This window comes from Vanellus vanellus, assembly GCF_965231255.1.
Source record: "Vanellus vanellus genome assembly, contig: HAP1_SCAFFOLD_2167, whole genome shotgun sequence".
Classification (NCBI taxonomy): domain Eukaryota; kingdom Metazoa; phylum Chordata; class Aves; order Charadriiformes; family Charadriidae; genus Vanellus; species Vanellus vanellus.
The window spans coordinates 1-16,818 of NW_028126733.1; the positions used below are offsets into that span (position 1 = coordinate 1).

Consider the following 16,818-nt stretch of genomic DNA (forward strand, 5'->3'; position numbering starts at 1 on the left):
GGGGGGTCCCATGGGTGGTGGTGGGGAGTCCCATGGGTGGTGGGGGGTCCCATGGGTGCTGAGGTGTCCTATGGGTGCTGGGGGTCCCATGGGTGCTGGGGGGGGTCCTATGGATGCTGAGGTGTCCTATGGGTGCTGGGGGGGGGTCCCGTAGGTAGTGGTGGGTCCTATGGGTGCTGGGGGTCCCATGGGTGCTGGGGGGGTCCCATGGGTAGTGGTGGGGGTCCCATGGGTGGTGGGGGGTCCCATGGGTGCTGGGGGCTCCCATGGGTGCCCCATGGGTACCCAATTAGGGGGTCCCACAGCTGCTCCAGTGGGGGGGGGGGGGGTGGCGGGGAGGAGGATTCGGAGGGGGGTGGGTGGGTAGGGGGTGTCCCACGGGTGCCGTGGGGCCCGGGGGTGGGGGGGGTGGGGGGGGGGGGTGGTGGTGCTATGGGTGCTATGGGTGCCGACAGGTTGGGGGTCTGCACGGCCGCCTCCACCAACGCCGTCTCCCTCTGCCGCGCCGCCGGGCTGCACCGCGTGCGGCGTCTGGAGCGCTCCCGCCGCCTCCTGCTGCAGGTGGGGGGGGGGGTTTGGGGGCGGGGGGGGCATGGGGGGACATGGGGGGATTTGGGGATGGGGGGGGCATGGGGGGCATGGGGGGACATGGGGGGGTTTGGGGGCGGGGGGGTATTGGGGACATGGGGGGAGACTGGGGGGTCATTAGGGACATGGGGGGGTTTGGGGATGGGGGGGGCATTGGGGACATGGGGGGACATTGGGGACATGGGGGGACATGGGGGACATGGGGGGGTTGGGGACAGGGGGGGCATTGGGGACACGGGGGGACATGGGGGGGTTTGGGGAAGGGAGGGGCATGGGGGGCATGGGGGGCATGGGGGGACATGGGGGGGTTTGGGGACGGGGGGGCATTGGGGACATGGGGGGACATGGGGGGGTTTGGGGAAGGGGGGGGCATGGGGGGCAAGGGGGGACATGGGGGGGTTTGGGGATGGGGGGGCATTGGGGACATGGGGGGACATGGGGGGGTTTGGGGAAGGGGGGGGCATTGGGGACATGGGGGAACATTGGGGACATGGGGGGACATGGGGGGGTTTGGGGACGGGGGGGGCATCGGGGACATGGGGGGGCACTGGGGGATTCAGGGATGGGGGGACATTGGGGACATGGGGGGACATGGGGGACATGGGGGGGTTTGGGGACAGGGGGGACATCGGGGACATGGGGGGTTGGGGACATTGGGGGGGACATGGGGGGGATGTGGGGACATGGGGAGACACTGGGGGATGTGGGGACATGGGGACATTGGGGACTTGGAGGGACAGTGGGGGGTTTGGGGACAGGGGGGACATTGGGGACATGGGGGGACAGGGGGGGGTTGGGGGACAATGGGGACATGGGGGGACAGTGGGGGGTTTGGGGACATGGGGGGGGTTGGGGACATTGGGGGGGACATGGGGGGGATATGGGGACATGGGGGACATGGGGGGACAGCGGTGGGTTTGGGGACAGGGGGGACATCGGGGACATGGGGGGGATGTGGGGACATGGGGGACAGCGGTGGGTTTGGGGACAGGGTGGCAGTGGGGCCATTGCGGCCACCAGAGCCGTGTCCCCATGTCCCCATGTCCCCATGTCCCCGTGTCCCCATGTCCCCGTCCCCCCCCCCCAGTTCGAGGGACAGCCACCGGCGGGGGCAGAGGGGCGCTTGGGGCGGGCGCTGCGGGACCCCATGACGGAGCAGCTGTACCCGGAGCCACTGGTCACCTTCGAGGTCCCCGTGCGCCCCGTCCCCGTCACCACCATCGACGTCCTGCGGGGGGGGGCCAAGGCCCTGGAGGAGGCGGACCGCGAGTTGGGTAGGAGGACATGGGGACACGGGGACACGGGGACATGGAGGACATGGGAAGATGGAGGACATGGGACATGGGGACATGGAGGACATGGAGGACATGGGGACATGGAGGACATGGGGACATGGGGACATGGAGGACATGGGAAGATGGAGGACATGGGACATGAGGACATGGAGGACACGGGACATGGAGGACATGGGAAGATGGAGGACATGGGACATGGGGACATGGAGGACATGGAGGACATGGGGACATGGAGGACATGGGGACATGGGGACATGGAGGACATGGGAAGATGGAGGACATGGGACATGAGGACATGGAGGACACGGGACATGGAGGACATGGGGACATGGGGACATGGGGACATGGAGGACATGGGGACATGGAGGACATGGGGACAGGAGAACTTGGAGGATATGGGGACATGGAGGACATGGGGACAGGAGAACTTGGAGGGCATGGGAAGATGGAGGACATGGGACATGAGGACATGGAGGACACGGGACATGGAGGACATGGGGACATGGGGACATGAGAACCTGGAGGATATGGGGACATGGAGGACATGGGGACAGGAGAACTTGGAGGCCATGGGAAGATGGAGGACATGGGACATGGGGACATGGAGGACACGGGACAGGAGAACTTGGAGGCCATGGGAAGATGGAGGACAAGGGACATGGGGACATGGAGGACACGGAGACATGAGGACATGAGAACCTGGAGGACGTGGGGACACGGGAGGACACGGGACGTGAGAACTTGGAGGATTTGGGACATGGGGACATGGAGGACACGGGACATGAGGACTTGGAGGACATGGGACGTGGAGGACATGGGGACATGGGGACATGAGGACATGAAGACATGGAGGACATGGGATGTGGAGGACATGGGATGTGGAGGACATGGGGACGTGGAGGACATGAAGACATGGGGACATGGGGACATGGGGACATGGGATGTGGAGGACATGGGGATGTGGAGGACATGGGGACGTGGAGGACATGGGATGTGGAGGACATGGGGACATGGGGACACGAGAACATGAAGACATGGAGGACATGGGGACGTGGAGGACATGAAGACATGGGGACATGGGGACATGGGGACATGGGGAAATGGGATGTGGAGGACATGGGGATGTGGAGGACATGGGGACGTGGAGGACATGGGGACGTGGAGGACATGGGGACATGGGATGTGGAGGACATGGGGACATGGACGACATGGGGATGTGGAGGACATGGGATGTGGAGGACATGGGGACATGGGGACATGGAGGACATGGGATGTGGAGGACATGGGACATGGAGGACATGGGGATGTGGAGGACATGGGGACATGGGGATATGGGGATGTGGAGGACATGGGGACGTGGAGGACATGAAGACATGGAGGACATGGGATGTGGAGGACATGGGGACATGGGGACATGGGGACGTGGAAGACATGAAGATATGGAGGACATGGGATGTGGAGAACATGGGGACATGGGGACATGGAGGACATGGGATGTGGAGGACATGGGGACATGGGGACATGGAGGACATGGGGACATAGAGGACATGGGATGTGGAGGACATGGGGACATGGAGGACATGGGATGTGGAGGACATGGGGACATGGGGACGTGGGACATGGAGGACATGGGGACATGGACGACATGGGGATGTGGAGGACATGGGATGTGGAGGACATGGGGACATGGGGACATGGGATGTGGAGGACATGGGGACATGGGATGTGGAGGACATGTGACGTGGAGGACATGGGATGTGGAGGACATGGGATGTGGAGGACATGGGGACATGAAGACATGGGGACATGGGGACATGGGATGTGGAGGACATGGGACGTGGAGGACATGGGGCCATGAGAACTTGGAGGACATGGAGGACATGGGGCCATGAGAAGACGGACCCAAAGCGTGCCGGGGAGGTGCCTTGTCCCCGAGGCCCTGGAAGGGTGGGGGGGTGGGGGTGGTGGCTGTCCCCGGGACCCCTTGGGGACATAGAGGACATGGGGACATGGAGGACATGGGATGTGGAGGACATGGGATGTGGAGGACATGGGATGTGGAGGACATGGGGACATGGAGGACATGGGATGTGGAGGACATGGAGGACATGGGACATGGAGGACATGGGATGTGGAGGACATGGGACATGGGGACGTGGGGACATGGGATGTGGAGGACATGGGATGTGGAGGACATGGGGACATGGGGCCATGAGGACATGGGGACATGGAGGACATGAAGACATGGAGGACATGGGATGTGGAGGACATGGGATGTGGAGGACATGGGGACGTGGAGGACATGGGATGTGGAGGACATGGGGACGTGGAGGACATGGAGGACATGGGATGTGGAGGACATGGAGGACATGGGGACATAGAGGACATGTGACATGGAGGACATGGGATGTGGAGGACATGGGGACATGGAGGACATGGAGCCATGAGAAGACGGACCCAAAGACGTGCCGGGGAGGTGCCTTGTCCCCGAGGCCCTGGAAGGGTGGGGGGGGGGTGGCTGTCCCCGGGACCCCTTGGGGACATAGAGGACATGGGGACATGGAGGACATGGGATGTGGAGGACATGGGATGTGGAGGACATGGGGACATGGAGGACATGGGATGTGGAGGACATGGAGGACATGGGACATGGAGGACATGGGATGTGGAGGACATGGGACATGGGGATGTGGGGACATGGGATGTGGAGGACATGGGATGTGGAGGACATGGGGACGTGGAGGACATGGGGACATGGGGACATGGGGACATGGGATGTGGAGGACATGGGGACATGGAGGACATGGGGATGTGGAGGACATGGGGACATGGGGACATGAGGACATGGGATGTGGAGGACATGGGATGTGGAGGACATGGGGACATGGGGACATAGAGGACATGTGACATGGAGGACATGGGACATGGAGGACATGGGATGTGGAGGACATGGGACATGGGGACGTGGGGACATGGGATGTGGAGGACATGGGGACATGGAGGACATGGGGATGTGGAGGACATGGGGACATGGGGACATGAGGACATGGGATGTGGAGGACATGGGATGTGGAGGACATGGGGACATGGAGGACATGGGATGGGGAGGACATGGGATGTGGAGGACATGGGGACATGGACGACATGGGGATGTGGAGGACATGGGATGTGGAGGACATGGGGACATGGGGACATGGAGGACATGGGATGTGGAGGACATGGGGACATGGGGACATGGGGACATGGAGGACATGGGGACATGGGATGTGGAGGACATGGGGACGTGGAGGACATGAAGATATGGAGGACATGGGGATGTGGAGGACATGAAGACATGGAGGACATGGGATGGGGAGGACATGGGGACGTGGGGACATGGAGGACATGGGGACATGGGGACATGGGATGTGGGGGACATGGGATGTGGAGGACATGGGATGTGGAGAACATGGAGCCATGAGAAGATGGACCCAAAGCGTGCCGGGGAGGTGCCTTGTCCCCGAGGCCCTGGAAGGGTGGGGGGGGGGGTGGTGGGGGGGTGGTGGCTGTCCCCCGGGACCCCTTGGGGACACTGCTGTCCCCAGGCCTGGCCTTCGACCCCTGGGACCTGCAGTACTACAGCCGCCTCTTCCGCGCCGCCGGCCGCAACCCCACCTCCGTGGAGTGCTTCGACCTGGCCCAGTCCAACAGGTGCCCCCCAACTGCCCCCCAACTGCCCCCCAACTGCCCCCCAACTGCCCCCCTAGAGATACCCCCCCAATTCCGCCCGGTGACACCCCCCCCCCAAAAAAAAAAAGTCCTTCTCCAATGGTGACCCCACTTCACTGTGTCTCCTGTTGTCCCCGTGTCGCCCCAGTGATGTCCCCACACCCCCCCCATGGCCATCTCCCCCCCCACCCCCCCATTGTCCCCATGGCCCCCAGTGACCCCTCCCCCCCATTGCCATCTCCCCATGACCCCCATTGTCCCCATGGCCCCCAGTGACCCCTCCCCCCCATTGCCACCTCCCCATGTCCCCATTGACCCCACCCCCCCATTGTCCCCATGCCCCCAGTGACCCCTCCCCCCCATTGCCATCTCCCCATGACCCCCATTGTCACCATGTCCCCCATTGACCCCTCCCCCCCATTGCCATGTCCCCACCCACCCCCATTGTCCCCATGTCCCCCATTGACCCCCCCCATTGCCATCTCCCCATGTCCCCCATTGTCCCCATGTCCCCCATTGACCCCCCCCCATGACCATCTCCCCATGGCCCCCATTGTCCCCATGTCCCCCATTGACCCCACCCCCCCATTGCCATCTCCCCATGTCCCCCATTGTCCCCATGTCCCCCATTGACCCCACCCCCCCATTGTCCCCATGTCCCCCATTGACCCCACCCCCCCATTGCCATCTCCCCATGTCCCCCATTGTCCCCATGTCCCCCATTGACCCCACCCCCCCATTGTCCCCATGTCCCCCATTGACCCCACCCCCCCATTGTCCCCATGCCCCCCATTGACCCCACCCCCCCATTGCCATCTCCCCATGTCCCCCATTGTCCCCATGTCCCCCATTGACACCCCCCCCCCATTGCCATCTCCCCATGTCCCCCATTGACCCCACCCCCCCATTGCCATCTCCCCACATCCCCCATTGACCCACTGTCCCCCATTGACCCCACCCCCCATTGTCCCCATGTCCCCCAGTGACCCCACCCCCCCATTGTCATCTCCCCATGTCCCCCATTGATCCCACCCCCCCATTGTCCCCATGTCCCCCATTGACCCCATGTCCCCCATTGACCCCCCCCCCATTGCCATCTCCCCATGTCCCCCATTGTCCCCATGGCCCCCATTGATCCCTCCCCCCCAGTGCCATCTCCCCATGGCCCCCATTGACCCCATGTCCCCCATTGACCCCACGGCCCCCGTTGACCCCACCCCCCATGACCATGTCCCCACGTCCCCCATTGTCCCACTGTCCCCCATTGACCCCACCCCCCCATTGTCCCCATGTCCCCCATTGACCCCCTCCATGGCCATGTCCCCACCCCCCCCATTGTCCCCATGTCCCCTATTGTCCCCATGTCCCCCATTGACCCCCCCCCCCATTGCCATCTCCCCATGTCCCCCATTGTCCCCATGTCCCCCATTGACCCCCCCCCCCATTGCCATCTCCCCATGTCCCCCATTGTCCCCATGTCCCCCATTGACCCCACCCCCCCATTGTCCCCATGCCCCCCATTGACCCCACCCCCCCATTGCCATCTCCCCATGTCCCCCATTGTCCCCATGTCCCCCATTGACACCCCCCCCCCATTGCCATCTCCCCATGTCCCCCATTGACCCCACCCCCCCATTGCCATCTCCCCACATCCCCCATTGACCCACTGTCCCCCATTGACCCCACCCCCCATTGTCCCCATGTCCCCCAGTGACCCCACCCCCCCATTGTCATCTCCCCATGTCCCCCATTGATCCCACCCCCCCATTGTCCCCATGTCCCCCATTGACCCCATGTCCCCCATTGACCCCCCCCCATTGCCATCTCCCCATGTCCCCCATTGTCCCCATGGCCCCCATTGATCCCTCCCCCCCAGTGCCATCTCCCCATGGCCCCCATTGACCCCATGTCCCCCATTGACCCCACGGCCCCCGTTGACCCCACCCCCCATGACCATGTCCCCACGTCCCCCATTGTCCCACTGTCCCCCATTGACCCCACCCCCCCATTGTCCCCATGTCCCCCATTGACCCCCTCCATGGCCATGTCCCCACCCCCCCCATTGTCCCCATGTCCCCTATTGTCCCCATGTCCCCCATTGACCCCCCCCCCCATTGCCATCTCCCCATGTCCCCCATTGTCCCCATGTCCCCCATTGACCCCCCCCCCCCATTGCCATCTCCCCATGTCCCCCATTGTCCCCATGTCCCCCATTGACCCCTCCCCCCCATTGCCATGTCCCCACCCCCCCCATTGTCCCCATGTCCCCCACTGTCCCCATGTCCCCCATTGACCCCCACCCCCCATGGCCACCTCCCCACACCCCCCCATTGTCCCCATGTCCCCCATTGACCCCTCCCCCCCATGGCCATGGCCCCACGTCCCCCATTGACCCACTGTCCCCCATTGACCCCACCCCCCCATTGTCCCCATGCCCCCCATTGACCCCACCCCCCCATTGCCATGTCCCCCATTGTCCCCATGTCCCCATGTCCCCCACTGACCCCTCCCCCCCATGGCCATCTCCCCATGTCCCCCATTGTCCCCATGTCCCCCATTGACCCCACCCCCCCAGTGCCATCTCCCCATGTCCCCCATTGTCCCCATGTCCCCCATTGACCCCCCCCCCCATTGCCATCTCCCCATGTCCCCCATTGACCCCATGTCCCCCATTGCCCCCTCCCCCCCATGGCCATGTCCCCACCCCCCCCATTGACCCCACCCCCCCATTGCCATCTCCCCACCCCCCCCATTGTCCCCACGTCCCCCATTGATCCCACCCTCATGACCACGTCCCCCGTTGATGCCACCCCCATGGCCACCTCCCCATGCCCCCCATTGACCCCACCCCCCCATTGTCCCCATGTCCCCCATTGACCCCCCCATGGCCATGTCCCCACATCCCCCATTGACCCCACCCCCCCATTGTCCCCATGTCCCCCATTGACCCCCTCCCCATGACCATGTCCCCACGTCCCCCATTGATCCCACCCTCATGACCACGTCCCCCGTTGATGCCACCCCCATTGCCACCTCCCCATGCCCCCCATTGACCCCACCCCCATGACCATTGCCCCCATCCCCTGTGACACTGCCCCCCGTGACCTTCTCCCCATGTCCCCATTGTCCCCAGTGAGCACAGCCGCCACTGGTTCTTCAAGGGGCGACTGGTGGTGGACGGGCAGGAGAAGCCGCAGTCGCTCTTCCAGAGCATCATGGGAACCCAGAGCTCCAGCAACCCCAACAACGTCATCAAGTTCTCCGACAACAGCAGGTGGGACCCACGGGTGCCCCACGGCGTCAAGGCCAGGGGTCTGCGGGGTGACTGTCACCCGTAGGTCCCACCACCCATGGGTGGCCAAGCCATGGAGGTCGAGGGGTCCCACCACCCATGGGTGACCATGAATGGAGGTTGGGAAGTCCCACCACCCATGGGTGACCATGAATGGAGGTTGGGAAGTCCCACCACCCATAGGTGACCATGAATGAAGGTTGAGGGGTCCCACCACCCATGGGTGACCATGAATAGAGGTTGGGAAGTCCCACCACCCATGGGTGACCATGAATGAAGGTTGAGGGGTCCCACCACCCATGGATGACCATGAATAGAGGTTGGGAAGTCCCACCACCCATGGGTGACCATGAATGGATGTTGAGGGGTCCCACCACCCATAGGTGACCATGAATGGAGGTTAGGCAGTCCCAGCACCCATGGGTGACCATGAATGGAGGTTGGGAAGTCCCACCACCCATGGGTGACCATGAATGAAGGTTGAGGGGTCCCACCACCCATGGATGACCATGAATAGAGGTTGGGAAGTCCCACCACCCATGGGTGACCATGAATGGATGTTGAGGGGTCCCACCACCCATGGGTGACCATGAATGGAGGTTAGGCAATCCCACCACCCATGGGTGACTGTGAATGGAGGTTGAGGGGTCCCACCACCCATGGGTGACCATGAATGGAGGTTGTGGGGTCCCACCACCCATGGGTGACCATGAATGAAGGTTGAGGGGTCCCACCACCCATGGATGACCATGAATAGAGGTTGGGAAGTCCCACCACCCATGGGTGACCATGAATGGATGTTGAGGGGTCCCACCACCCATAGGTGACCATGAATGGAGGTTAGGCAGTCCCACCACCCATGGGTGACCATGAATGGATGTTGAGGTGTCCCACCACCCATGACTGACCATGAATGGATGTTGAGGGGTCCCACCATGCATGGGTGACCATGAATGGAGGTTGAGGTGTCCCACCACCCATGGGTGACCATGAATGGAGGTCGAGGGGTCCCACCACCCATAGGTGACCATGAATGGAGGTTAGGCAGTCCCACCACCCATGGGTGATGATGCCATGGAGGTTGAGGGGTCCCACCACCCATGGGTGACCATGAATGGAGGTTGAGGTGTCCCACCACCCATGGGTGACCATGAATGGAGGTTGGGAAGTCCCACCACCCATGGGTGACCATGAATGGAGGTTGAGGTGTCCCACCACCCATGGGTGACCATGAATGGAGGTTGGGAAGTCCCACCACCCATGGGTGACCATGAATGGAAGTTGAGGTGTCCCACCACCCATGGGTGACCATGAATGAAGGTTGAGGTGTCCCACCACCCATGGGTGATGATGTCATGGAGGTTGAGCGGTCCCACCACCCATGGGTGACCATGAATGGAAGTTGAGGTGTCCCACCACCCATGGGTGACCATGAATGGATGTTGAGGGGTCCCACCACCCATGGGTGACCATGAATGGAGGTTAGGCAGTCCCACCACCCATGGGTGACCATGAATGAAGGTTGAGCAGTCCCACCACCCATGGGTGATGATGCCATGGAGGTCGAGGGGTCCCACCACCCATGGGTGACCATCAATGGAGGTTGAGGGGTCCCACCACCCATGGGTGACCATGAATGGATGTTGAGGTGTCCCACCACCCATGAGTGACCATGAATGGAGGTCGAGGGGTCCCACCACCCATGGGTGACCATGAATGGAGGTTGAGGTGTCCCACCACCCATGGGTGACCATGAATGGAAGTTGAGGTGTCCCACCACCCATGGGTGACCATGAATGAAGGTTGAGCAGTCCCACCACCCATGGGTGATGATGCCATGGAGGTCGAGGGGTCCCACCACCCATGGGTGACCATCAATGGAGGTCGAGGGGTCCCACCACCCATGGGTGACCATGAATGAAGGTTGAGGGGTCCCACCACCCATGGGTGACCATGAATGGAGGTTGGGAAGTCCCACCACCCATAGGTGACCATGAATGAAGGTTGAGGGGTCCCACCACCCATGGGTGACCATGAATGGAGGTTGAGCAGTCCCACCACCCATGGGTGATGATGCCATGGAGGTCGAGGTGTCCCACCACCCATGGGTGACCATCAATGGATGTTGAGGGGTCCCACCACCCATGGGTGACCATGAATGGATGTTGAGGGGTCCCACCACCCATGGGTGAACATGAATGGAGGTTAGGCAGTCCCACCAACCATGGTTGATGATGCCATGGAGGTTGGGCAGTCCCACCACCCAGAGGTGACCATGAATGGAGGTCGAGGGGTCCCACCACCCATGGGTGACCATGAATGGAGGTTAGGCAGTCCCATCACCCATGGGTGACCATGAATGAAGGTTGAGGGGTCCCACCACCCATAGGTGACCATGAATGGAGGTTAGGCAGTCCCACCATCCATGGGTGATGATGCCATGGAGGTTGGGCAGTCCCACCACCCATGGGTGACCATGAATGGATGTTGAGGGGTCCCACCACCCATGGGTGACCATGAATGGAGGTTAGGCAGTCCCACCACCCATGGGTGACCATGAATGCAGGTCGAGTGGTCCCACCACCCATGGGTGACCATGAATGGAGGTTAGGCAGTCCCACCACCCATGGGTGACCATGAATGCAGGTCGAGTGGTCCCACCACCCATGGGTGACCATGAATGGAGGTTGGGCAGTCCCACCACCCATGGGTGATGATGCCATGGAGGTCGAGGGGTCCCACCACCCATGGGTGACCATCAATGGAGGTTGAGGGGTCCCACCACCCATGAGTGACCATGAATGGAGGTCGAGGGGTCCCACCACCCATGGGTGACCATGAATGAAGGTTGAGCAGTCCCACCACCCATGGGTGATGATGCCATGGAGGTCGAGGGGTCCCACCACCCATGGGTGACCATCAATGGAGGTTGAGGGGTCCCACCACCCATGGGTGACCATGAATGAAGGTTGAGCAGTCCCACCACCCATGGGTGATGATGCCATGGAGGTCGAGGGATCCCACCACCCATGGGTGACCATGAATGGATGTTGAGGGGTCCCACCACCCATGGGTGACCATGAATGGATGTTGAGGTGTTCCACCACCCATGGGTGACCATGAATGGAGGTTCTGGGGTCCCACCACCCATGGGTGACCATGAATGGTGGTAGAGTGGTCCCACCACCCATGGGTGACCATGAATGAGGGTCGAGGTGTCCCACCACCCATGGGTGACCATGAATGGAGGTTGAGCGCTCCCATCCCCTCTGCTTGATGGTACCACGGAGACTTGCAGGATCCCACCACCCATGGGTGCCCTTGCCGGTGGCCTCCGGCGGCGGGGGCGGTGACATGTCCCCATGTCCCCATGTCCCCGTAGCGCCATCCGCGGCGTTCCGGTGACGGCGCTGTGGCCCCGTGACCCCACCGAGCCCAGTCCCTTCGAGAAGAGGACCACCATCCGCCACGTCATCTTCACCGCTGAGACCCACAACTTCCCCACCGGTCAGTTGGAGGAGTGGGGGGGGGGAGGTGAAGATGGAAGGGGGTGTGGCTTGAGTGGGCGTGTCCTAACCTGACTCCGCCCCCCCCCCCCAAATTTTCCAGCCGTTGCCCCTTTCAGTGGGGCGACCACGGGGACGGGGGGCCGTATCCGGGACGTGCAGTGCACCGGGCGCGGCGCTCACGTCATCGCCGGCACCGCCGGGTACAGTTTCGGCAATCTGCTCATCCCCGGTGAGACCCCCCCCCCCAACCCCCAAAATACCCCCCTGCCCCCCAAAACCCCCTGGGACCCCCCAAAACCCCCTGGCACCCCCCAATATACTTGGGACCCCCCCAAAAATACCCCCCTGCCCCCCCAAAACCCCCTGGGACCCCCCCCATATCCCTGAGACCCCCCCAAATCCCCCCCTGTCCCCCAAACCCCCTGGGACCCCCCCAAAACCCCCTGGGAACCCCCCAAATCCCCCCCTGCCCCCCAAAACCCCTGGAGCCCCCCAAAACCCCTGGGACCCCCCCCAAAATACCCCCCTGCCCCCCCAAAACCCCTTGGAGCCCCCCAATAGCCCTGAGACCCCCCCAAATCCCCCCCCTGTCCCCCAAACCCCCTGGGACCCCCCAAAACCCCCTGGGAACCCCCCAAATCCCCCCCTGCCCCCCAAAACCCCTGGAGCCCCCCAATATCCCTGGGACCCCCCCAAAATACCCCCCTGCCCCCCAAATACCCCTGGGACCACCCCAAATAACCCCCTGTCCCCCAAAACCCCCTGGGACCCCCCCAAAACCCCTGGGACCCCCCCCACACACCCCCCTGCCCCCTGGGACCCCCCCCAAAATACCCCCCTGCCCCCCAAAACCCCTTGGAGCCCCCCAATAGCCCTGGGACCCCCCCCAAAATCCCCCCCTGCTCCCCAAAACCCCCTGGGACCCCCCCAAATCCTCCCCTGCTCCCCAAACCCCCTGGAGCCCCCCAAAACCCCCTGGGACCCCCCAATACCCCCTGGGACCCACCCAAAATACCCCCCTGCCCCCCCAAAACCCCCTGGGAACCCCCAATATCCCCTGAGACCCCCCCCAAAATCCCCCCCTGCTCCCCAAAACCCCCTGGGAACCCCCCATATCCCTGAGACCTCCCCCAAATCCCCCCCTGTCCCCCAAACCCCCTTGGACCCCCCAAAACCCCCTGGGACCCCCCAATATCCATGGGACCCCCTGGGACCCCCCAATACCCCCTGGGACCCCCCCCAAAATACCCCTCTGCTCCCCCAAAACCCCCTGGGACCCCCCCGTATCCCTGAGACCCCCCCAAATCCCCCCCTGTCCCCCAAACCCCCTGGGACCCCCCCATATCCCTGAGACACCCCCAAATCCCCCCTGCCCCCCCAAAACCCCCTGGGACCCCCCCAAAATACCCCAAAATACCCCCCTGCCCCCCCAAAACCCCCTGAGACCCCCCCAAATCCCCCCCTGCCCCCCAATACCCCTGAGACCCCCCCAAAACACCCTCCTGCCCCCTGGGACCCCCCAATACCTCTGGGACCCCCCCAAAATACCCCCCTGCCCCCCAAAACCCCCTGGGACCCCCCAATATCCCTGAGACCCCCTGGAGCCCCCCAAAATCCCCCCCTGCCCCCCAAACCCCCTGGAGCCCCCCAAAACCCCCTGGGAACCCCCAATATCCCCTGGGACCCCCCCAAAATACCCCCCTGCCCCCCCAAAACCCCCTGGGAACCCCCCATATCCCTGAGACCCCCCCCAAATCCCCCCCCTGTCCCCCAAACCCCCTGGGACCCCCCAAAACCCCCTGGCACCCCCCAATATACTTGGGACCCCCCCAAAAATACCCCCCTGCCCCCCCAAAGCCCCCTGGGAACCCCCCAAAACCCCCTGGGAACCCCCAATATCCCCTGGGACCCCCCCCAAAATACCCCCCTGTCCCCCAAACCCCCTGGGACCCCCCAAAACCCCCTGGGACCCCCCAATATCCCTGGGACCCCCTGGAGCCCCCCAATACCCCCTGGGACCCCCCCAAAATCCCCCCCTGCCCCCCCAAAACCCCCTGGGACACCCCCATATCCCTGAGACCCCCCCAAATCCCCCCCTGTCCCCCAATATCCCTGAGACCCCCCCAAATCCCCCCCCTGCCCCCCCAAAACCCCCTGGGACCCCCCAATATCCCTGGGACCCCCTGGAGCCCCCCAATACCCCCTGGGACCCCCCCCAAAATCCCCCCCTGCTCCCCAAAACCCCCTGGGACCCCCCCAAATCCTCCCCTGCTCCCCAAACCCCCTGGAGCCCCCCAAAACCCCCTGGGACCCCCCAATACCCCCTGGGACCCACCCAAAATACCCCCCTGCCCCCCCAAAACCCCCTGGGAACCCCCCCATATCCCTGAGACCCCCCCAAATCCCCCCCCTGTCCCCCAAACCCCCTGGGACCCCCCAAAACCCCCTGGGAACCCCCCCATATCCCTGAGACCCCCCCAAATCCCCCCCCTGTCCCCCAAAACCCCCTGGGACCCCCCAATATCCCTGGGACCCCCTGGAGCCCCCCAATACCCCCTGGGACCCCCCCAAAATCCCCCCCTGCTCCCCAAAACTCCCTGGGAACCCCCCAAATCCCCCCTGCCCCCAATACCCCTGAGACCCCCCCCAAAACACCCTCCTGCCCCCTGGGACCCCCCCAATACATCTGGGACCCCCCCCCAAAATCCCCCCCTGCTCCCCAAAACCCCCTGGGACCCCCCAATACCCCTGAGACCCCCCAATATCCCTGAGACTCCCCCAAATCCCCCCCCTGTCCCCCAAACCCCCTGGGACCCCCCAATACCCCCTGGAACCCCCCCAAAATACCCCCCTGCCCCCCCAAAACCCCCTGGGAACCCCCCCATATCCCTGAGACCCCCCCAAATCCCCCCCCTGTCCCCCAAACCCCCTGGGACCCCCCAAAACCCCCTGGGAACCCCCCAAATCCCCCCCTGCCCCCCAAAACCCCTGGAGCCCCCCAATATCCCTGGGACCCTCCCCAAAATACCCCCCTGCCCCCCAAATACCCCTGGGACCACCCCAAATAACCCCCTGTCCCCCAAAACCCCCTGGGACCCCCCCAAAACCCCTGGGACCCCCCCCAAAATACCCCCCTGCCCCCCCAAAACCCCTTGGAGCCCCCCAATAGCCCTGAGACCCCCCCCAAATCCTCCCCCTGTCCCCCAAACCCCCTGGGACCCCCCAAAACCCCCTGGGACCCCCCAATATCCCCTGGGACCCCCCCCAAAATACCCCCCTGCCCCCCCAAAACCCCCTGGGACCCCCCAAATCCCCCTGGGACCCCCCAATATCCCTGGGACCCCCTGGGACCCCCCAATACCCCCTGGGACCCCCCCCAAAATACCCCCCTGCCCCCCCAAAACCCCCTGGGACCCCCCCATATCCCTGAGACCCCCCCAAATCCCCCCCTGCCCCCCAATACCCCTGTGACCCCCCCAAAACATCCTCCTGCCCCCTGGGACCCCCCAATACCTCTGGGACCCCCCCAAAATACCCCCATGCCCCCCTATAACCCCCTGGAGCCCCCCAATAGCCCTGAGACCCCCCCCAAATCCCCTCCTGCCCCCCAACCCCCCTGGGACCCCCCAATACCCCCTGGGACCCCCCCAAACACCCCCCCGGGACCCCCTGCCCCCCCCAAACCCCCTGAGCCCCCCCCAAATCTCCCCACGACACCCCCCACCCCCAAAACCTCACTGAACCCCCAAATCTCCCCCAGTTCCCCCCCAAAACCCGACACCCCCCCACCCCGCGACCCCCCCAAATTGCCCCCCCCCCCCCTTGACTGGGTGGGGACCCACATGTCCCCTTGTCCCCCCCACCCACCCCTGGGACCCCCCAAACCCCCTGAGCCCCCCCCAAATCTCCCCACGACACCCCCCCACCCCCCAAAACCTCATTGAACCCCCAAATCTCCCCCAGTTCTCCCCCAAAACCCGACCCCCCCCACCCCGTGACCCCCCCAAATTGCCCTCCCCCCTTGACTGGGTGGGGACCCACATGTCCCCTTGTCCCCCCCCCCCCCCCACCCCTGGGACCCCCCAAACCCACTGAGCCCCCCCCAAATCTCCCCACGACCCCCCCCCACCCCAAAACCTCACTGAACCCCCAAATCTCCCCCAGTTCCCCCCAAAACCCGAACCCCCCCCACCCCGTGACCCCCCCAAATTGCCCCCCCCCCCCCCCCTTGACTGGGTGGGGACCCACATGTCCCCTTGTGTCCCCCCCCCCACCCACCCCTGGGACCCCCCCACCCCTGAGCCCCCCCCAAATCTCCCCACGACCCCCCCCCACCCCCCAAAACCTCACTGAACCCCCAAATCTCCCCCAGTTCTCCCCCAAAACCCGAACCCCCCCCCACCCCTTCGACCCCCCCAAATTGCCC

The 16,818-nt window shown here is 64.0% G+C and overlaps 1 protein-coding gene across 1 annotated transcript; it reads left to right on the plus strand.

Moving 5' to 3' along the window:
* Positions 1 to 441: 441 nt before the first annotated feature.
* LOC309685802 (phosphoribosylformylglycinamidine synthase-like) lies at positions 442 to 12,621 on the plus strand (the record flags this gene model as incomplete). The annotated part of the gene is made up of 6 exons (XM_082501515.1): positions 442 to 561; positions 1,676 to 1,862; positions 5,468 to 5,573; positions 8,725 to 8,865; positions 12,266 to 12,390; positions 12,493 to 12,621. Coding segments are annotated over 6 exons (808 nt in total), but the record flags the coding sequence as incomplete, so codon positions are not given.
* Between the last annotated feature and the right edge of the window lie 4,197 nt (positions 12,622 to 16,818).